Source organism: Vicia villosa, linkage group LG7 (assembly GCF_029867415.1).
Source record: "Vicia villosa cultivar HV-30 ecotype Madison, WI linkage group LG7, Vvil1.0, whole genome shotgun sequence".
NCBI lineage: Eukaryota > Viridiplantae > Streptophyta > Magnoliopsida > Fabales > Fabaceae > Vicia > Vicia villosa.
The window spans coordinates 102,537,924-102,555,938 of record NC_081186.1 but is presented as its reverse complement, the minus strand read 5'-3'; the positions used below and the strand labels follow the sequence as shown (position 1 = coordinate 102,555,938).

The window sequence follows — 18,015 nt, the reverse complement described above, 5'->3', positions numbered from 1 at the left end:
AATAAGTTTAGTTTTAATTTATCAGAAACCCCTTTAATCGCGGTTGGACAACACAATTGTAGTGGAAGTTTCAATCCTCTAACAACGGTTGGTTGAGTCCACCGTTGTTAAATTATTTTCAATTTATGTTTTAAATAATGGACTTAAGTGACCCACGTTTAATGTACTCTAAAAATCAGAAGAAGAAAAATAGTTGATGGGAATCGAAACTTGCTACGCATAATTTGTTACCACGGTTTTATAGGGCAATCGTCATTAAATAACTGTTTATATTTCCATATATTCACTGAGCGCAAGAATTTTAACCTATTGCAACGGTGTATATGAATGTGTTGTAACCTTGGTGTTGTTGTTTGCGCGTTTTGTATGAGTGTCCGTTTGCAGGAATGTGCGCCTATTTCCTAGACATGTCGCTCGTTGCTTGGATTACTCATCCATTTATGAAAATGTGGGGAATGGTGTGTCATTATCTATAACAGTATAGGAGAGGAAGTCAAAAAGAGAAAGTCGTGTTTTCTAGAATGATATGGAAGTAACTATTCACACCCACACGTTTGAGAAAAATAAATGTTGTTAATGCTTCTTTGGAGTCTAAGATTCGGCACAAGATATTTCTATAAATATCTCAAGCCTAAAGTTGAGAGAGACCGTCAAGTCATTACAAAAATACCATATACAAAACTTCTCGTCGTCTCTATGTTGCTCTAATATCACAACAGCTTTAAGAACCTCTAAGAATCATACACCATAAGGGGTTGCCACCATTTATTAGTTTAGTAAGTAGAATAGCATTACCAAAGTTTTTTAACAAACATTATATATAGGCATTTTACTTATATAATTTATATAACTATTTTTTATTTTTTTAAAAAGATTCGGCCCCTTTCAATATCATTTCTATATTTGTCTCTATTTTAAGATCATGTTTTAGAAGATCATGTTTAATTATATTTATATTTTGATATTATTTAGTATTATATATTATTGTTTTTTATTTATTTTTAAATATTTATCAAAATATTAATGTAGTTTTCTAAGGTCTTTAAATTTCTCTTCAAAATTATCCGAAAATCAACTTGCAAAAAAACGCTTAAATAATTGAAAAACCCAAAATTAAGTATTGCTAAGGATTTTTTTCTAAGGTTTTCTAAGGATTTAAATTACATTAAGTATTGCTTATTGTACCCCAAAAATAATTAAATACTGCCTTGCCTTTGACAATTAAGACTACACACTTTCTTGGTTGCTTCTTTCACATGATCAATATAGCTGCCTATGTATTAAAAAAACCACTTCTTATATTATAATACACATTGAGTAATACATACCCTTTTCCATTGGTCACAAGATTCAACCATAGCCCCACAACATTTTTCTATTCTTTGTGTATAAATATATACCATGGCCTTGTAATTTTCTCCACATTTCAACATAACTATTCATTGCCATTTGCCACCATGACTATAGTCTCTACAATTTGGCTATTACCTCTCTTTACTTTCATTTATGTTAATGGTGTTCTTCCTATTGAAGCTACTCACCATGTTCATAGAGAACTTCAAAGTTTATCTTCTGATGAGTATTCTACAAATCAACCTTATAGAACTGGTTATCATTTTCAACCTCCAAAGAATTGGATAAATGGTAAATAATATGCTCTTAGTTGATCTTTTGTATTTTTTTTTTTGGGTTAAATATTTTACATCTCTAACAAATTCTTCTTTTGGTTTTTGTTCTTGTTCTTTGACATGTTATGCTTTAATGGATGTGTGGATTTGCAGATCCTAATGGTTAGTTCAATTCTTTTATGGATCCCTCTTAATTAATAATAGTACATTTTTATACATATAGTTTCTTTTAATTTTAATTCCATCATATTATCATCATTCATGTTGTTATGCACTACATAGATCATAAATTATACACTTCAAATTTGTCATTGGGGTATCTAATGTATGTGTATTTCAAAGTTTCAAAGATCATCTCTAACTATTTGTGAAATTAATTAAAAATATGATTAATTTCATATTAATTTAAATAAAATTTAGTCAAAGCCCAAAACATTGAAATGTTCAAAATAATACTTCAAACGGCAGTTCCAAAGCTTTAAAAGATATCATCACATCATATATAGCAATATATAACCTGCATCATCTATAAGCAAATCACATGCCAAATCAATAGGAAAATGACATTTCAACAACAATAATAAAAATAAAGTAAACAGTTAGGCCAAAAGAAATGTTGCCATTCAAAGAAGATGATTACATTTTTATTGATTTCAAGCCGTATACAAATCAGAATAAGGTAGATCAGATGTCCAAATACAATATATCATAAATCATTGATATGTATTAGCGCTTTATATCAATATAACAATGATACATATAATTATGTTTAATTTATTTATTTTTTTAAAATTATTATCGACATCGAGATGTCGATATATACTGATGTTTAATGAAAAATGAAATATTGTCTTTTGTGATTTTTTTTAGGTCCATTGCTTTACAAAGGAGTGTATCATTTATTCTATCAATACAACCCTAAAGGTGCACAATGGGGGAATATAGTATGGGCACATTCCATTTCAACTGATCTTATTAACTGGACCCCACTAGATCCAGCCATCTTTCCATCTCAACCGTCGGATATAAACGGTTGTTGGTCAGGATCAACCACAATCCTTCATGGTAACAAACCAGCAATACTATACACTGGAATCAACAAACTGAACCACCAAGTTCAAAATTTAGCATACCCTAAAGATTTCTCTGACCCTTTTCTTAGGGAATGGATTAAGTCACCACAAAATCCATTAATGGAACCAACTAATGAGAATAAAATCAATTCTAGTTCGTTCAGAGATCCAACTACTGGTTGGTTAGGAAAAGATGGAAAATGGAGGGTTCTTGTTGGAAGCAAAAGAAGAACAAGAGGGATTGCAATTTTGTATAAGAGTAAAGATTTTGTTGAATGGAAAAAATCTAAGCACCCTTTGCATTCAGCTAAGGGTACTGGAATGTGGGAGTGTCCTGATTTTTTTCCGGTGTTGAAAAATGGGATTAAGGGAGTTGATACGTCGTTGAATGATGAATCTGTTAGACATGTTCTTAAGGTTAGCTTGGATGACAAGAAACATGATTATTATTTAATTGGGAGTTATGACGAGGAAAAAGACAGGTTTGTCCCTGATAGAGGTTTTGAAGAGGTGGAGATTGAGGAGGTTTTTAGGTATGATTATGGGAAATATTATGCTTCGAAAACTTTCTTTGATTATGAGAAGAATAGAAGGGTGTTGCTTGGTTGGGTTAATGAATCTTCAAGTGTTGCTGATGATATTAAGAAAGGATGGTCTGGAATTCATGTGAGTTTGTTTTAATAATTTTGTTATTTTATATTTTTTATTGGTTTTTTATTTAATTTTATAAAATTAAGATAAGTGTTGGATGAAAAATATAACATAGTCTTGACCATTGACTTTTGACTTAATAATTTATAATAAATTTATTTTATTGGGCATGGTTTTGTTAGGATTAATAAACTATATGGTAAAACATAACATGAACCAGCTAAGATCATGGCATGAGAATAGGATCGACATTTTTTTTTAAATAATAATAAAGTTGACTAGAAACATTTAAATATTAACATTTAATTTTGTAGCTATTAGAGATAAGAGTGATATCTCAACTAATAATAAAGTTAAATAGACATAACATGTTATGTTAGTTCAAAGTGTTGAAAAAAAATTATAAGGGTGAGTATCGTAAAGAAGTCTCGTATTAGTTAGAAATATGGAGACTAAATATTTATAAGTGGAAAAATTTACACACCTATAATTAAAAAAGAAAAGTCCTAGAGAGTTCGATCTTTAGCTACAATATTTATTTATATTTATATATTAATATTAATGTTAACAAGAGGTTGATAACAATTTTAAGAAAAAAATTATAACTAATAATAAAGTTTAATACTAGATATTTGAAAAGCCTAACTAAATCAACAAATATTAATATTGTTAAATTGATTAAATATTTTTATTTCAAATTTGAACCTAAAATCTTACAATTGTATAGGTGAGTTTTTGTGGTTATTACAGCACAAAAAAAAAAATTAACTACTAGATGATTAATGAATATCTACTAACTACGTGTGTGAACTATATTAACTATTTATAAAATTGTTGAATTTAATCTCTTAAATTGATGTTAGAATTTGAGCAATAATTCACATGTATTTGCAGACAATTCCAAGGACTATTTGGTTACATGAGTCAGGAAAACAGTTGGTACAGTGGCCAGTTGTAGAAATTGAGAAGCTGCGAGTAAATCATGTCAACTTGCCCACCAAACTTCTCAAGGGAGCTGAACTTCTGCAAATTAATGGTGTCACAGCATCACAAGTAAGCCATGCTTTCTTAATTACTACAATAACTACATGACATGAGTAATAATTGATAGTATATGGCATCTATCTAGTCTATATAATATATTTGTTATTCGATGAATTTAAAAAGTAAATTTTTGTTTATAATAGTGACCGCATATATATAGATGATTATGATTATTTTGAAGGCTATTTAACGTTTGCAGGCTGATGTTGAAATATCATTTGAAGTGAATAAGAATAACATTAGAGAGGCTGAAGTTTTGGAGAAATGGACAGACCCTCAAATTCTGTGTAGCCAAAAGGGTACATCAGTAAAAAGTGGTTTAGGGCCTTTTGGTTTGTTAGTTTTTGCTTCAAAGGGGTTGCATGAGTTCACATCAGTGTTCTTTAGAATATTCAGATTCCAAAACAAAAACTTGGTCCTCTTTTGTAGTGACCAAAGCAGGTTTGTCCTTAACCCTCTAGTTATTTTATATTCAAAATTGAGTTTCAACTCTATCTTATAAAAATGCATTTTTTAATTAACAGGTCATCTTTGAATAAAGATAATGATTTGACTAGTTACGGGACTTTTATAGACGTGGATGTTCTTCATGAGAAGCTGTCATTGAGAACTTTGGTACGTTATATAATTGATTAAGGATTTAATGCATTTGACAGTTTCCAACCTATAGATTATGTACATACTTTTTCAAACATAAATGTCAATTTCATTTAATTGTAGAGTGGTCCACAAAAGTTCCATCAATATGAAATTTACATACGGCAAGTCATGATATTATGATATAATATTAAATGGAAAAAGAATGGAATTTATAAAGTCAGTGAGATGTGATGTTATGATGTAATACATGTCTGCGTCATTGCGGCCGTAAAGTATTGTCTATTTCAGGTGTGAAAATTCTCACAACATTTGTGTGAAAATTCTCACAGCTTTGTCCTTTGAAAAAGACGTTTCGTTGAATTGAAAAGTGTCAAGTGTTTTAATTTCGGTTCTCAAGCAATTTAAAATTATTTTGGTCAAGTCAGCCAGAATTCAACTTCTATTAAAAATATTTGTGAACATCTTACTCCTTTTTGGATCGCAAAATCAATCATCCTAAAAATTACAGTCATAAACCTAGTAGATACAACATGACCTAGGAGATACAACATTGATATTCTTCAAGTTTTTGAACTATATAAAATTATGTTACTTTTTATACTAAGAATGTTTCAAAATTAAACCATTTTCTTAATTACATTTATTTGTATTCATTTGCCCTTCTAATAAATGAGTTTCTACCTTCTTTTTTTAAAGATTGATCACTCAGTGGTAGAGAGTTTTGGTGGAGAAGGAAGGGCATGCATTACAGCTAGAGTTTATCCAACATTGGCTATCAATGATAAGGCACTTATTTATGCTTTCAATAATGGAACTACTGACATCAAGATCACAAGTTTGAATGCTTGGAGCATGAAGAAAGCACAGTTAAATGGAAAATTATAAGCAAGAATGTGGGAGTAGAATAATGGACTTCATATAGTGAAACTTCATTTTGAGTTCTTCTATTTGTGTCTAGAAATATCATTATGCAATGAATATTGACATGCATGACATTAATATAATACAGATTTGGTAAGAAAGATAGGGAAAATAAATAGTTGTGATTTTGTCAACAACTTTTCCATTTTGTTTTTTGTGTTTTCGAAGGTGCTGTAACAGATTTTTGTAGTCTGTTTTATGCTAGTGTTTAGGTAGATAAAATTTCAGTGTCTGATAGGCTTATGAATTAATGGTGATAGATACTGATGTATGGTTCTGCAGAATGAAATAAAGATTATAGTTTAAAATGCAAAACTGAGAAGAAAAAACAAATTACATTTCATTGGAGATAGGGGCAACTGCTAGAATGCATCAATGAAGTAAAATCTTCCCCAATTTAAACTTAAAAAGTACATAGAGAATTGTATAGCTTTTTTCTGTCATCTAATCTGAATGAAACTTGCAATCTATATTGAGAGATATAATTGTAGTCAATCATAACCAGAAGATAAACAAGCTACAAGACAAGTAAAATGATGAGCAGCCCTTATATTTAATAGCATAAACCTGTTAAAAACAAGGCCATACATCAAGAACAATGAAAGTAACAAAGAAAACATCCAATAAATGCCTATAACAAGAATATCAAATGAGGCTTTTTACAGCATCAGTTTGCTAACTATCTGCATCCCCCAAAGGTCTTAAGTTTCTCAGCCGTTGATAAATTCGCAAACCTGTTTCATAGGATATGTTCTTTTAGAGTGTTGAACGTTCGATTATATACCTTACGTCCTTGATCAGGCTTAAATCATAACTATCAGGAGGTAAAGTCAGGATTAGCTTCAGTTAGTTCTTTAGTCTTCTGTTATTCATACTCCGTACTCAGATGATCCTTTTGCTTACGTTTCCTACTACCCTTCTTAGTCACTTTCTCCTTTGGTATTTCTTCGAACGGTTCTGTTAAACACTTATGTGCAATATTTTTCACTTCATCAATTAAGCCTTTATTATAAGAATCCAACCCTTCTGTTGAGAATATATCAGCAAGATTCGCAATTTCCCTCATAGCAGTAACCTGTATCAGCATGTAGCAGTCATGTATGTATTCATAGCATATCATAGTATATCTAAGAGAAAGATAAGTAACAAAAATAAGCAAAGACGTACTGCTCTCTGATAGTCGGACTCTACAGATGATGTAACTCTCCCGATGTATTTTCGAGTTATTTTCTGGTACCACTGTACGTACTCCTCCTCGTCTAAAATGTTGCCGCCTTCAACAATATGAAGCCAACGCTCTGACCATTCTTTGAGAGCCGTGTCCATTTTTCCCATCAAGTCTGCCCCATGATCCACTATACGACTCTTCCTCTCCCACCGTTCCACATCTTTTGGGATGGTTTGATGCATGCCAAATTGCCTTAAGCAGCGATCCGGAAGGTGCCTTTCCGCCTTGTCAAAACACAACAGCATAGTTCTAGATGCCCGTAAAACCAAACTAGTTTGTATATATTCTGGTATGGCTGCATAGTCCATATCCCTGTAAGGAAGCCACTGGACCTGTGTATCAATACTAAAGCAAATTTATTAAATTCTTCTACCAAATTCATCAAATAAGTCACATTATCAGCACTCATTATCAGCACTTACATCACAAGGATTAAGAGAATCAAAAGCCTTTCGGTAGGAAGCTACATTACATTTCGTCCTACAACAGCCTTTCCCTTTCCATTTAAGCACAAAGGGAAAGCAATTACTGTCAGGGTGGTCTTGGTTAAATTTAGGCTGTCCCACATTGAGGCGGGAATAACTCCAACACTAAAATAAACTAATATTCAGTCAGTCAAACAGATACCAACAGATTATAAAAAAGAGTCAATGGAAGTATTTTTTTAACCTGTACTAGAGTTAAACAGCCACTAACTGTGCTTTGAGATTTAAGGGAAGCATTGCCGAGTGATCGATATAAAAACGCCAATGCTCCTGCACCCCAAGCAAACTTCCCAGCTTCGTCAAAGTTTTCAAGCATAGAAAGGTACATAACAGGGACTTTGTTCCCAGTTGTTGTAGAAAATATCGTACTGCCTACTAGATATAGAAGGTAAGCACGGGTACAACGCTCAGTTTCCTCCAGTAATGCATCTTCAGGACACTCGGAAAAGAATTCCTTCAGCCAAGTAAGCTTCACCATTCCACCATTCAAATCCTCTGGTACTCTACCAAGTAGTTTCTCACAAACTGCACTTGGGGCACTTATTGGTCCTATCACAGGTTCTCCATCAATAGCTAATCCAAGTAACAACGCTACATCTTCCAGGGTTATTGTTAATTCTCCAACAGTTAAGTGAAAAGTATTTGTTTCTCTCCTCCACCTCTCAACCAAAGCTGCTATCAGCGCATTGTCGAGATTCATAGCAGGAAGTAATCGTAAGTAACCGAACCCAGCCTTCTCAACCAGCTTAATCTGTTTAGGTGTGAGCTTCCACTGATCAAGCATTGAAGTATGTTCATGGCATCTAAGAACACCGCGCTCCTATGGAATTGGTATGAAAAATCTTATCATATTCTATAATATGAGTTATGAGAAACGCGAATTAACAGAAACTATAAATGGTAGGGAAAATGAACCCACCTGTCCATCCCAAATTGCTGAAGAAACATGGTTATCTTGATCATAAAGTACATAACTATCAATTGGTCCAGGATCTTCATTGAGCTCCATTTAAGCGAGTGATGAGAACTGTCCAAAATACAAGAATCACAGAAACACATAATTACAGATCAGCCCCAATTTGAGATTGAAGAGAATCTTGCTGAACTCTGTTATTCTGCTTCCAGCAAAGATAAAGCAACACATAACAAGAGCATTCAACATCCTAAACTAATTATTTCATATCTGACCTTCAGACTAAGTGCCAGGTTGATGTTTGTTTTGCCAATTCGAAACTGCATCACATTCACTTGCACAAACTGGTGAGCCATGTTTAACCTATAGTCCAATCATGATAAAAGCTGCCTCTTAAAAACTAAAAGCCAATGATTGTTCTTCCAACTTATCCCACTATTTTGCACCACGCCACCACCCTGATGAAAAAGAGAAATTTCACATTTAGGATATAAACCTTTGAATAATATCACTATCACTAAAAGTTTAAGCAATTACAATTTACAAATTATGCTTCGCAAATATACATATACAGAAAATATGAACCATAGAATTTTCACTGCATTTGAATTGTAACAGTTTCTATAAGGGTGTTAGGATCCTCTCGTTGAGCAAGAAAGAATTCCCAGAACAGAACATTATTGAGTAATCCGAAGAATGACTTGAATTCTTTATTCAACAGGAATAGGAAAACAAAAGTACACAAGCTCCTCAAAGGAGCACTCTTCTTTGACCTGTCATAAACTCAATTATTCTGAGATATCCCCTCTTCCAATTGATCGCTATATAAAGATTTGCAAAGAGTAACCATAATAACAATAGAAATAGCACAGTACTATTAATAGGCTGAACAACCACATAACAAATTAGCTAATATCTCTAACAACACTTAACTACTCTAATTCTCATTTATTCTATATCCTAACAATGAGCTTATTTTATTTCTTTCTCTTAATATTATGATCTAACAACTCAAACTCTTTTGGGGCATCATTGCTTTCCTTTCGCATACAGAAGAACCATAAAGCCCTAAAGATCCGTTTTTCATTTTTACAAAAGCCTTCATTACCATGTAGCACCACTAGTCTTATAGTTGTCCAATAGGTTTTGCTTCGAGTCAAGCAGTCAGTTTGTACTAATAAATTATAACTGAAATGAAGCATTTCTCCAATATATCCAATCCACTCAACCTAAGTCCAGTGGAAAGGCGTACCCAAAAAAAGAACCGGGCAACCTATAAACCCATGGTATGGTGCAATCCCCAATTTTCACCTCCAAAACATAGCTAATTCATGTCTTTCCAAATGCACAAGTTCCATATCCTCTATCTTACCCCTGTCTAAAACAGAAAACCCTTCAATTTCAAAGCATTATCTCCATAACTTAAATGTCTTAAACCCAACTTCTATAACTATTAAGCTCACACACAACATGTCAAAAATCTTAATAACTCGTCACTTTCTCAACTAGAGATAAAATCTTTGCCAAACTGCATTAAGTAAATCCTATCTTGATTATGATCGCGGTTCTAAAAAAACATTTGCATCCATGGCATCAAGGTTTCTAATGTATCTGCAATGCAACATTAACTCGACCGTGATCAAGGCCGCATCAGTCTTATTTGACCGCAATTTCTCGCAACATAAACCCTAAATGGAGACTAGAAATCTTTACCCACACAAGGTCTTCTAATCAGAACAACAGCTTTGAAATTGCACAAGACATGAATTGCAAAGCATTTTCTTTCTAATAACTTATTAACAGTTCCTAGCTTCTTTACACAATTAGATATAATCAAATAATCCTCATGAATAAAATGTATAAATTACAAAGTTTTGATAATAACAGTTAGAGTGTGAAAATTATCAAAAAATGGTATTCAAGTTCGAAAAATTTGAAAAATCCAGAACGAAAGAGCGTTGATTTATACAATAAAGTTATTGAGAGAAAAGGAACCTGAGCGGAAATGGAATTTTGGGGACGGAGTAGAGTAAAAGTGGTGCTTCTGCTGCCGGGGAAGAGCGAGGATTTGGGGTCAATTTTGCTGTTGTTGTTGGCTTAAAATGATTTGTTTTCTCAACTCTCAGCTTATTCGATTTTTTAAAATTTTAGAAAAAGTATTTTTCATTTAAATTGTTTTTTCTTATTTTGTAAGTTTTTTTTGGAGAAAATGAGTGATGTATTGACGGTATAAAATAATTTTACATTATCAATCAATTACAATTATATATATAATTAAATTACTTTTTTATTTTGAAAAATTTTAATGACATGATAAATTAATGACTTTTTATTGGATGAGACACTATTCGTACATATCTATCAAACCATTTTTTATATAGATTTGTAAGTTGAATAATCATATGAAATAACATGTGACATGAGAAATTTTTTATCTGTAAATTAAATGTTAGTAACTACTAAAAACTTAACACACGGTTTTCGTGGATTTGAATATTGGTGGTGATAGCGTCCGAAATAATAATATTGGTTTTTGTCACTGATGTGCAAGAACTACTAATCGTGAAATGAACAAAAATGATGGAAAAAACTTGCTCTTGATTCTTTAATGTGTGAATTCTAATGTTTTTTTAAAAGATAAATAAACAAGAAACGGCCAAAGATGGACAAGGTACTCTCAAGAAGTTGTATGAGGATATGAGAAATTAAAGAAAGTTAAGGTGTAATCCTAGAGTAAATAATACGAGAGAACAGACAAATGAGTGATGATGAAACAATTGGCGAGTTCTTCTTAAGATTGTTGGTTTTGACCAATCAAATGAAGTTGTGTAGAGAGAAGCTATTTGAGCAGACAGTAGGGAATGTTCTAAAAGCTTTACCTTTCAAGTTTGATCACATTTTTGTGGACATTAAAAAGTCCAAAGATTTATCTGAAATGAAGCTAGAATAATTATAAGCGTCTCTTGAAGTTCATGAGTTGAGGCTGAAAAAGAGAAACTCAAATAAGGTGTTTGAACTAGCCTTGTATGCCAAACTCTTCAAGAAATAAAAAAAGACTCCTAAAAAAACAAAAAAGGCAAAGAAATGTGGAAGAAAAAGTAGAATGAAAGTGAAAGAGAGTCATTATCACTCACAAAATTAGTAGTGCTCTCATAACTCCTAAATATACCTATTTCTAAGAGCCCATAGTCAATTGAACCATACACCCGTTCAAATATTATTGGTACAACGCATATACATTTTAGACAATTCTCTAATGTTCGAATGTTCTATCACCTTGCCACTCTTGTCTAAATCTATAATGAGTGTCATTAAAGAAGAAAGGGAGGGAGGAAGAATGAAGAGATATACCTGTGGATAAAGGACAAAAGTTATACATGGTGAAACTTGGAAGAAGGTTTGCTCTGAGATTGATATTTTTTTAGATGAAGGTTATGGAAGAGAGAGTATTTGAAAAAGAGGAGAGTCGGAGCCTGAACCCCTCTTTGTAGGAATTAGAGAGTTAGGCTTACGGAAAATGAGCAACCTCTTACTAGGTACATCAACAGTTACAAAAGGATTCTCCACGTCTCTAACACGTGCCAGAAAACACAGTCTGATTTGGTTTCCCAAAACAATCCCATCATTAGAAGCATTTAATGTTGCAGATGCATTTACCTGCGACGTTTAATGACAGACCTTGGTTGACGTCTGGGGATTTACCCCGAGTGACGTGTGAATGACTCCCCTCAAGTGACACTTGATGGACTCACCTCAAGTTCTGCTTGAGGGACTCCCCTAAGGAAGACTTTCATTGTCCTACAGGGATAACTCAAACATGAAGATTGGAGGTGATAAAACTAAATCATTTCGTTCTTTGCAATTCCTAATGCTTGAGAGACCGTGTGTTTGTATAATTATATTTTGTCATATATTAAGATAAGTTTACCAAGTATAGAAGAAAAGGGCCTCGAGGAAGTAATACAAAACTGATTAAGGGTGAGCGAATACCACATGCCGCCTAAAGATGAGTTTCTAGTCTCCATTTGTCTTTACACTTGCTCATTGGTAGCAACACTCTCCCCCTATTGAGCTTGGGTCGGACCATCCATCACCCAATTATAAAATGTATTGAGTAACATCTTCTTATAAAATAATAGGGGGAATAACAGTTTTCACGTCCCACACTCTAATGAGATGAGCGTAATAACCACTCATTAAGTCCAAAGATCCAAACTCAAAAGACCCCAGTTATAGGACAGAAAGGAAAGAAATTCATTCACTAAAAAGTCACATATATATATATATATATATATATATATATATATATATATATATATATATATATATATATATATATATATATATATATATATATATATATATATATATATATATATATATATATATATCTTTTCACCACTCCGCGAGAGCTTATCTTGAGCACCATAAACAACTCAAAGGAACACATACAACTCTCTAAATACATAACTATCTTTATTGTATGTTTTTAACAAGTTCAAAATCAATATATAATTAATTTGATTATATAAAATAAATTAAAAATATTAATTATTTACATATCATAAATATTTATTTATGATAAGTTGAAACGAAAATTTCTACCATATTTTATTATAATTTTTTGGATGTTAATTACTTTAAATCATCTCATCAATATACCACATTATTTATATAAGTGTAACTTGTGGTGTAATTTTCGGGGTGTAATTTGATCCCAATATATATATATATATATATATATATATATATATATATATATATATATATATATATATATATATATATATATATATATATATATATATATATATATAAAATAAGTTTTAAAATGAAAGACCAACTCCATGAAGGGTAAAAACAAAACTAATTAGACACAAATAAAGTGTAATAAAGTAAACCGGGTCGAATACTCCAACCCGAATTTTACAACAGATCCACTTTCCCGTTCTTCTTCATCGCTGAGTGATACACTACTACTAGGGTTTACCAAACACTCTGAACAAAACCAATCATCAAAATGGCTTCAAAATCTCTTCTCAGAAATGGAGTTGCATTGATGAATCGATTATCAATATCAAATTCAAAATCACTTCTGAATCCCAACCCCCATCAACCTTACCTTTTCCCATCCCTCTCCAAGCTCCAGAATTTTCCTCAAAACGACGCCGAATCAGCGAAGAACCTTATTTCCTCCGAAGGGTTTCTCTACCCATGTGGCCTCCCTTCTCTTCGCTTCTTCTTACCCAATGGTACCGTCTCTATCCTTGTTGAAAAGTTGGGTTTTTTTGGTTTGGTATAAAGTTTTGTTTTTTAGGATGCTTGGTGAAAAAATGAAGATTTTTTTTTAAATTTAAGTTTATTTCAAATGCAATTGATTGGTTAAATGCTGGATTGACAACTGATGCTATGATTTTGTGATGCTAGCATTGATGTGATTGGTGAATGATGACAGCCATTTTATGTTTTTCATTGATTTACTAAGCTAGAAGTAATTTCTAGTAATAATTTATTGGTTGTGTTGTTTCATCAAAGTATAATGTAATTAGTTTGAATTGGATGATTAGAAGGTTGAACTTAAGTTAGATATATCTCTTTTTTATGCAAGATCTAACTTCAGTGTAAGAAAAGGCTTAGTTCAGTTCTTTGTTAGTTCGCTTTATTTATGCATTCGCGAGGGATTGGAGTGATAAAGGAGGGAAAGCTGTTCAAAGCCATGTTGTCAATCGTGGGTTGGGGAAAATAGCGTTTTTTTCCTTCTTTTTTTCAAATTCTGTTATGCTACTGTGCTATTACCTTTATTTGATAACACTTTATACAAAACAGTGTGTCGCAGAACCATAGTGATTTGTTCAAATTCCGTTACGTTGTAGTGCCGCTATCATGGTTATCAAACTCACGAGTCAACTTGTATACGCTGTCAAGTTTAAGGGTCCAGCCACTCTAGTCTAATTGACTCGCAAACAAACTTGTTTTCTAGACCAACTCGTGATTCTGATGCCAATTCGGATAGGTTGGGTATATCCTTATAGGAAATGTAGCAAAGATGATGATGTGCGTTGGATGTGTAGTAAGTCTAAACGAAATAAGATTAGAAAAGACAATATTATAGAGTGTTGGAGTAATATTTATAGTAGAAAAGATGGTGGAAAATAGGCATAGGTGATTTTGGCATGTAGAGAAAAGACTTGTAGATTCTATTGTCGGGGAGTAGATCGGATGGAGAGGAGTCAAACAACTAGAGATAGTGGAAGGCCTAGAAAAACTACAAGAGAAACTAATAAAAAAGATCTCGAGGTTAACGAATTGAATAGAAATATGGTCTTTGATAGAGTGTTATGGTGTAATTTGATCGATGTAGCCGATCCCACATATTGGACTAGGCTTGGTTATTGTTGTTGTAGTATGTAATGTATATCCCTCTTGTCCCTCTTCATCTCTTTTGTGATGTAAATGCAATCTGAAGTAGACATATGTGTTGCAATGGGCGTCTCAGAAGGAAATATGATTGGTCATGTAAATGAGGAAATATGATATGGGGCACATAAGGAAGAAGAATCACAACTGTGAAAGAAGAAGAAACAAGAAGAAATGGTGCTATGTGAAGATAGAAGAAACAGACGCTAGGGGCTTGTGAATGTAATAGCCACTATTTAAACTCTCAAGTCTGACAACCTTGATTGTTGTAGTCATTATTTTACAAGTTACAACACTGGTTTGATGGAAAAAACTTGTGGATTTTATCATCAAAGGGGAAAATATGAAAATATGAAAATAAGTTCTGCTGCTTCAGTTTGGTTTCCTGCTTGACTATATAGTAATAGGAAAATAAGAACATCAAAGGGGAATTCAGGGATGGAAAGGGATACCTGTCCCCAAATATATCTATATAGGGAATTCACTTTAAGAATAAGTTTGGTCATAACTTATTTTCTTTGTAACTTTTTGCATAATACACATTTAACAATTCCAGCCATTGAATATATCAATAGTATTCGTGATATGATTCTTTCATGTTGGTTAAGTACACCAAATTTTAGACATTGACATTGACATAAACTTGTCTACTGAAGTATTAATTTGTTTTTAAATTACATGAATTTATTTATGTTGACTTGACCTACTTTTTAAGAACATTCAAGCCAACGATTGAGTATAGATGAAATTCATTGCCCATAAAAGTTAACAAAGCTTACTCCTATAGTGACTGTATCTCTCTACCTATATACTTGAATTGCCATCTGATTTTCTATGCTTTAGTTTACATTTCTATTTCAAGTGTATTCTCATACTAGCTTAAACATAAAATGATGTTTTTTGATATTTTAAGCAATTTCCATCCCTCTAGATTTTCTTTTTAATTAGTCTCCATTCTTATTCTGCAGGGGATGCTTCTTCAGACGAGCCAATGATTTTATTCCCAAAAAGGACATTTCAACCTAGCATTATCCGCAGAAAGAGGAATCATGGTTTTTTTGCTCGGTAAATCTCATTTTTTCATCCTGCATTTTATCAAGTATGAAGAAAAACATATGATATGACTGTTTCTTTTCAACAAAAGAGAGAAGAAAAGATGACTTTTTAAGCCTTGCTTTTCTTCCAAATGTATGTCAGTGTTTATAAACTTAAAATTCCTGTGGAGATTATCACCCTGCTTCAGGATACTCTGGCTATGCAAGATCAAATACACTGATACAACAGATTTAAAAGAGATATTCAATTAATGTCGGCTCCTATTACAATTTTGTTATACATTCTACTGCCTAGGTCTTTTTTGGCTTGGGGCATAGGTGAATAGATAACTTAGCAATCATGAAAAATATTTGAAATCTTTTAAATAAACAAAAAGTAAGACCGGATTGTTTCTTGGAAGCTGGAACATGATTACACATTTGAATATTGTTGCGTATGTCTCAACTATGGTTGCTTTGATTTTTGCTTAAGATTATACATTGATAATAAGGGCTTCTAGCATAATCTGAATTTTTTTTTCCAAAACAATTAGAGTGGATAAGTGGCAGACTATGACCAGGCAAAATGTCATACTGAGAGCATGATTTTATTGACCTAGAACTACTTGCTTCGTTTTGTTACTTTTTCTGCCCCTCATCATTGAGTGAACTGATTTCTAGTCAATATCAAATATTCTGGCATTTCCATTTGTGAATAAACGGAAAACAACTGGTAAATTTTCCATTTTGCATATATGCAGATTCCCATTAGTAATCTCAACAATGACCTGATTTTTCTTTTGCTTGAGCAGGAAGGCAACCAAGGGTGGCAGAAAGGTAATTGCTCGAAGAGTAGCCAAGGGTCGGTTTAGGATTACAGCTTAGTGTCATTGACTTAAAAGTTAACGATTCAACGTAGCACCTTAGTGCACTTCATGATAAGAAACTTCAGTGGAACAGGGCGAACGGGCTGAGGGGTTTCTGAGTACAGTATTCTATAAACCATTTTCCAGGCAGCTATTGTATGGATATGTTATGAATTCATTTATTGGCTTTTTGACATCGCGGTCAGTTTCAATAATATGTAACCCTTACTGTTTTATGTCCAAGATAGCTTAAAGATTTAGGTGTGGTTGATTTACTAAATGTGAAGTTTGATAGAATGGGATTTCTTATTTTAAGCCATGTCCATTCGCATTTCTTATATTTAGGGCCAGTTTGTTTCAGCTTTAAAAAAATGGATTTTTTTTTTTGTATTTTTGAAAATAGATTTTGTAAAACCGTTATTTAAAATATTACAAGTTTTTTTATATTCGTTTTTTCTAAAATAAAACATTAGCTTTGACATCTTGTAATATAAACATACATAATTGAAGACCAAAACTTAGTCAAAATCATAATTTTTTTAAAAAGTTGTATTTTAAAAATGATTTTTATGAAAATCTATTTGAAATAGCTTCAAAATTATGTGATTTTTTAAAATTTTGATATCTAAATTGTTTTTCCATAAATAGATAAAATATCTAAAATCACATTTTAAGAATAACTATTCAAACAAAAATTTTATTTGAAGTTTTTATAAAAAGTTTCTTTTTGTAAAAATTTTTTTCACAAAATTTGGTAATATTATAAAAATCATTTTTAAGAAAAGTCAAAACAAACGGGCCCTTAGTATTAGTAGGTTCTTTAGAGGTAAAATCTGGTTCATGCAAATTCTCCTATTGAAGAAGGATGACTTGAATGTACAAGGAAATGCAAATTAAAGATGTGATTTGTGAGACCCATTTTAAATTCTTAGAGATAATTTTAATAAAAATATATATATATATATTTGGTTAATATATAAATAAATTTTAGAACTAATTTATCTTTTTATCTTTAAATTCTTATTTTAAGTTACGTTACCTTTTCACACACCATTACTAAAAATGATGAATTTGTTGTGATCATTAGACTTAAGGTCACAAGTTTAAAATTTCAACCTTGTTGAACACAATTTATTCTTGCCATTATTATATTAA

At 32.1% G+C, this 18,015-nt stretch overlaps 3 protein-coding genes across 3 annotated transcripts; 2 read left to right on the top strand and 1 right to left on the bottom strand.

The window, feature by feature from the left end:
• The first annotated feature begins 1,410 nt into the window (after positions 1-1,410).
• On the top strand, positions 1,411-6,214 carry LOC131616255 (beta-fructofuranosidase, cell wall isozyme-like). Its single transcript, XM_058887531.1, has 7 exons — positions 1,411-1,644; positions 1,782-1,790; positions 2,499-3,367; positions 4,247-4,405; positions 4,596-4,837; positions 4,921-5,011; positions 5,693-6,214. The coding sequence occupies exons 1-7, from the start codon at positions 1,458-1,460 to the stop codon at positions 5,879-5,881; spliced, it is 1,746 nt and encodes a 581-aa protein (XP_058743514.1). The 5' UTR covers positions 1,411-1,457; the 3' UTR covers positions 5,882-6,214.
• A 105-nt stretch (positions 6,215-6,319) lies between these two features.
• On the bottom strand, positions 6,320-10,670 carry LOC131616256 (protein MAIN-LIKE 2-like). The gene is made up of 7 exons (XM_058887532.1): positions 10,539-10,670; positions 8,819-9,001; positions 8,550-8,657; positions 7,815-8,450; positions 7,568-7,735; positions 7,085-7,477; positions 6,320-6,992 (listed from the first exon to the last, which is right to left on the bottom strand). The coding sequence occupies exons 3-7, from the start codon at positions 8,637-8,639 to the stop codon at positions 6,783-6,785; spliced, it is 1,497 nt and encodes a 498-aa protein (XP_058743515.1). The 5' UTR covers positions 8,640-8,657; positions 8,819-9,001; positions 10,539-10,670; the 3' UTR covers positions 6,320-6,782.
• Positions 10,671-13,476: 2,806 nt separating this feature from the next.
• LOC131616257 (uncharacterized) lies at positions 13,477-17,194 on the top strand. Its single transcript, XM_058887533.1, has 3 exons — positions 13,477-13,795; positions 15,929-16,025; positions 16,807-17,194. The coding sequence occupies exons 1-3, from the start codon at positions 13,564-13,566 to the stop codon at positions 16,877-16,879; spliced, it is 402 nt and encodes a 133-aa protein (XP_058743516.1). The 5' UTR covers positions 13,477-13,563; the 3' UTR covers positions 16,880-17,194.
• Positions 17,195-18,015: the final 821 nt, after the last annotated feature.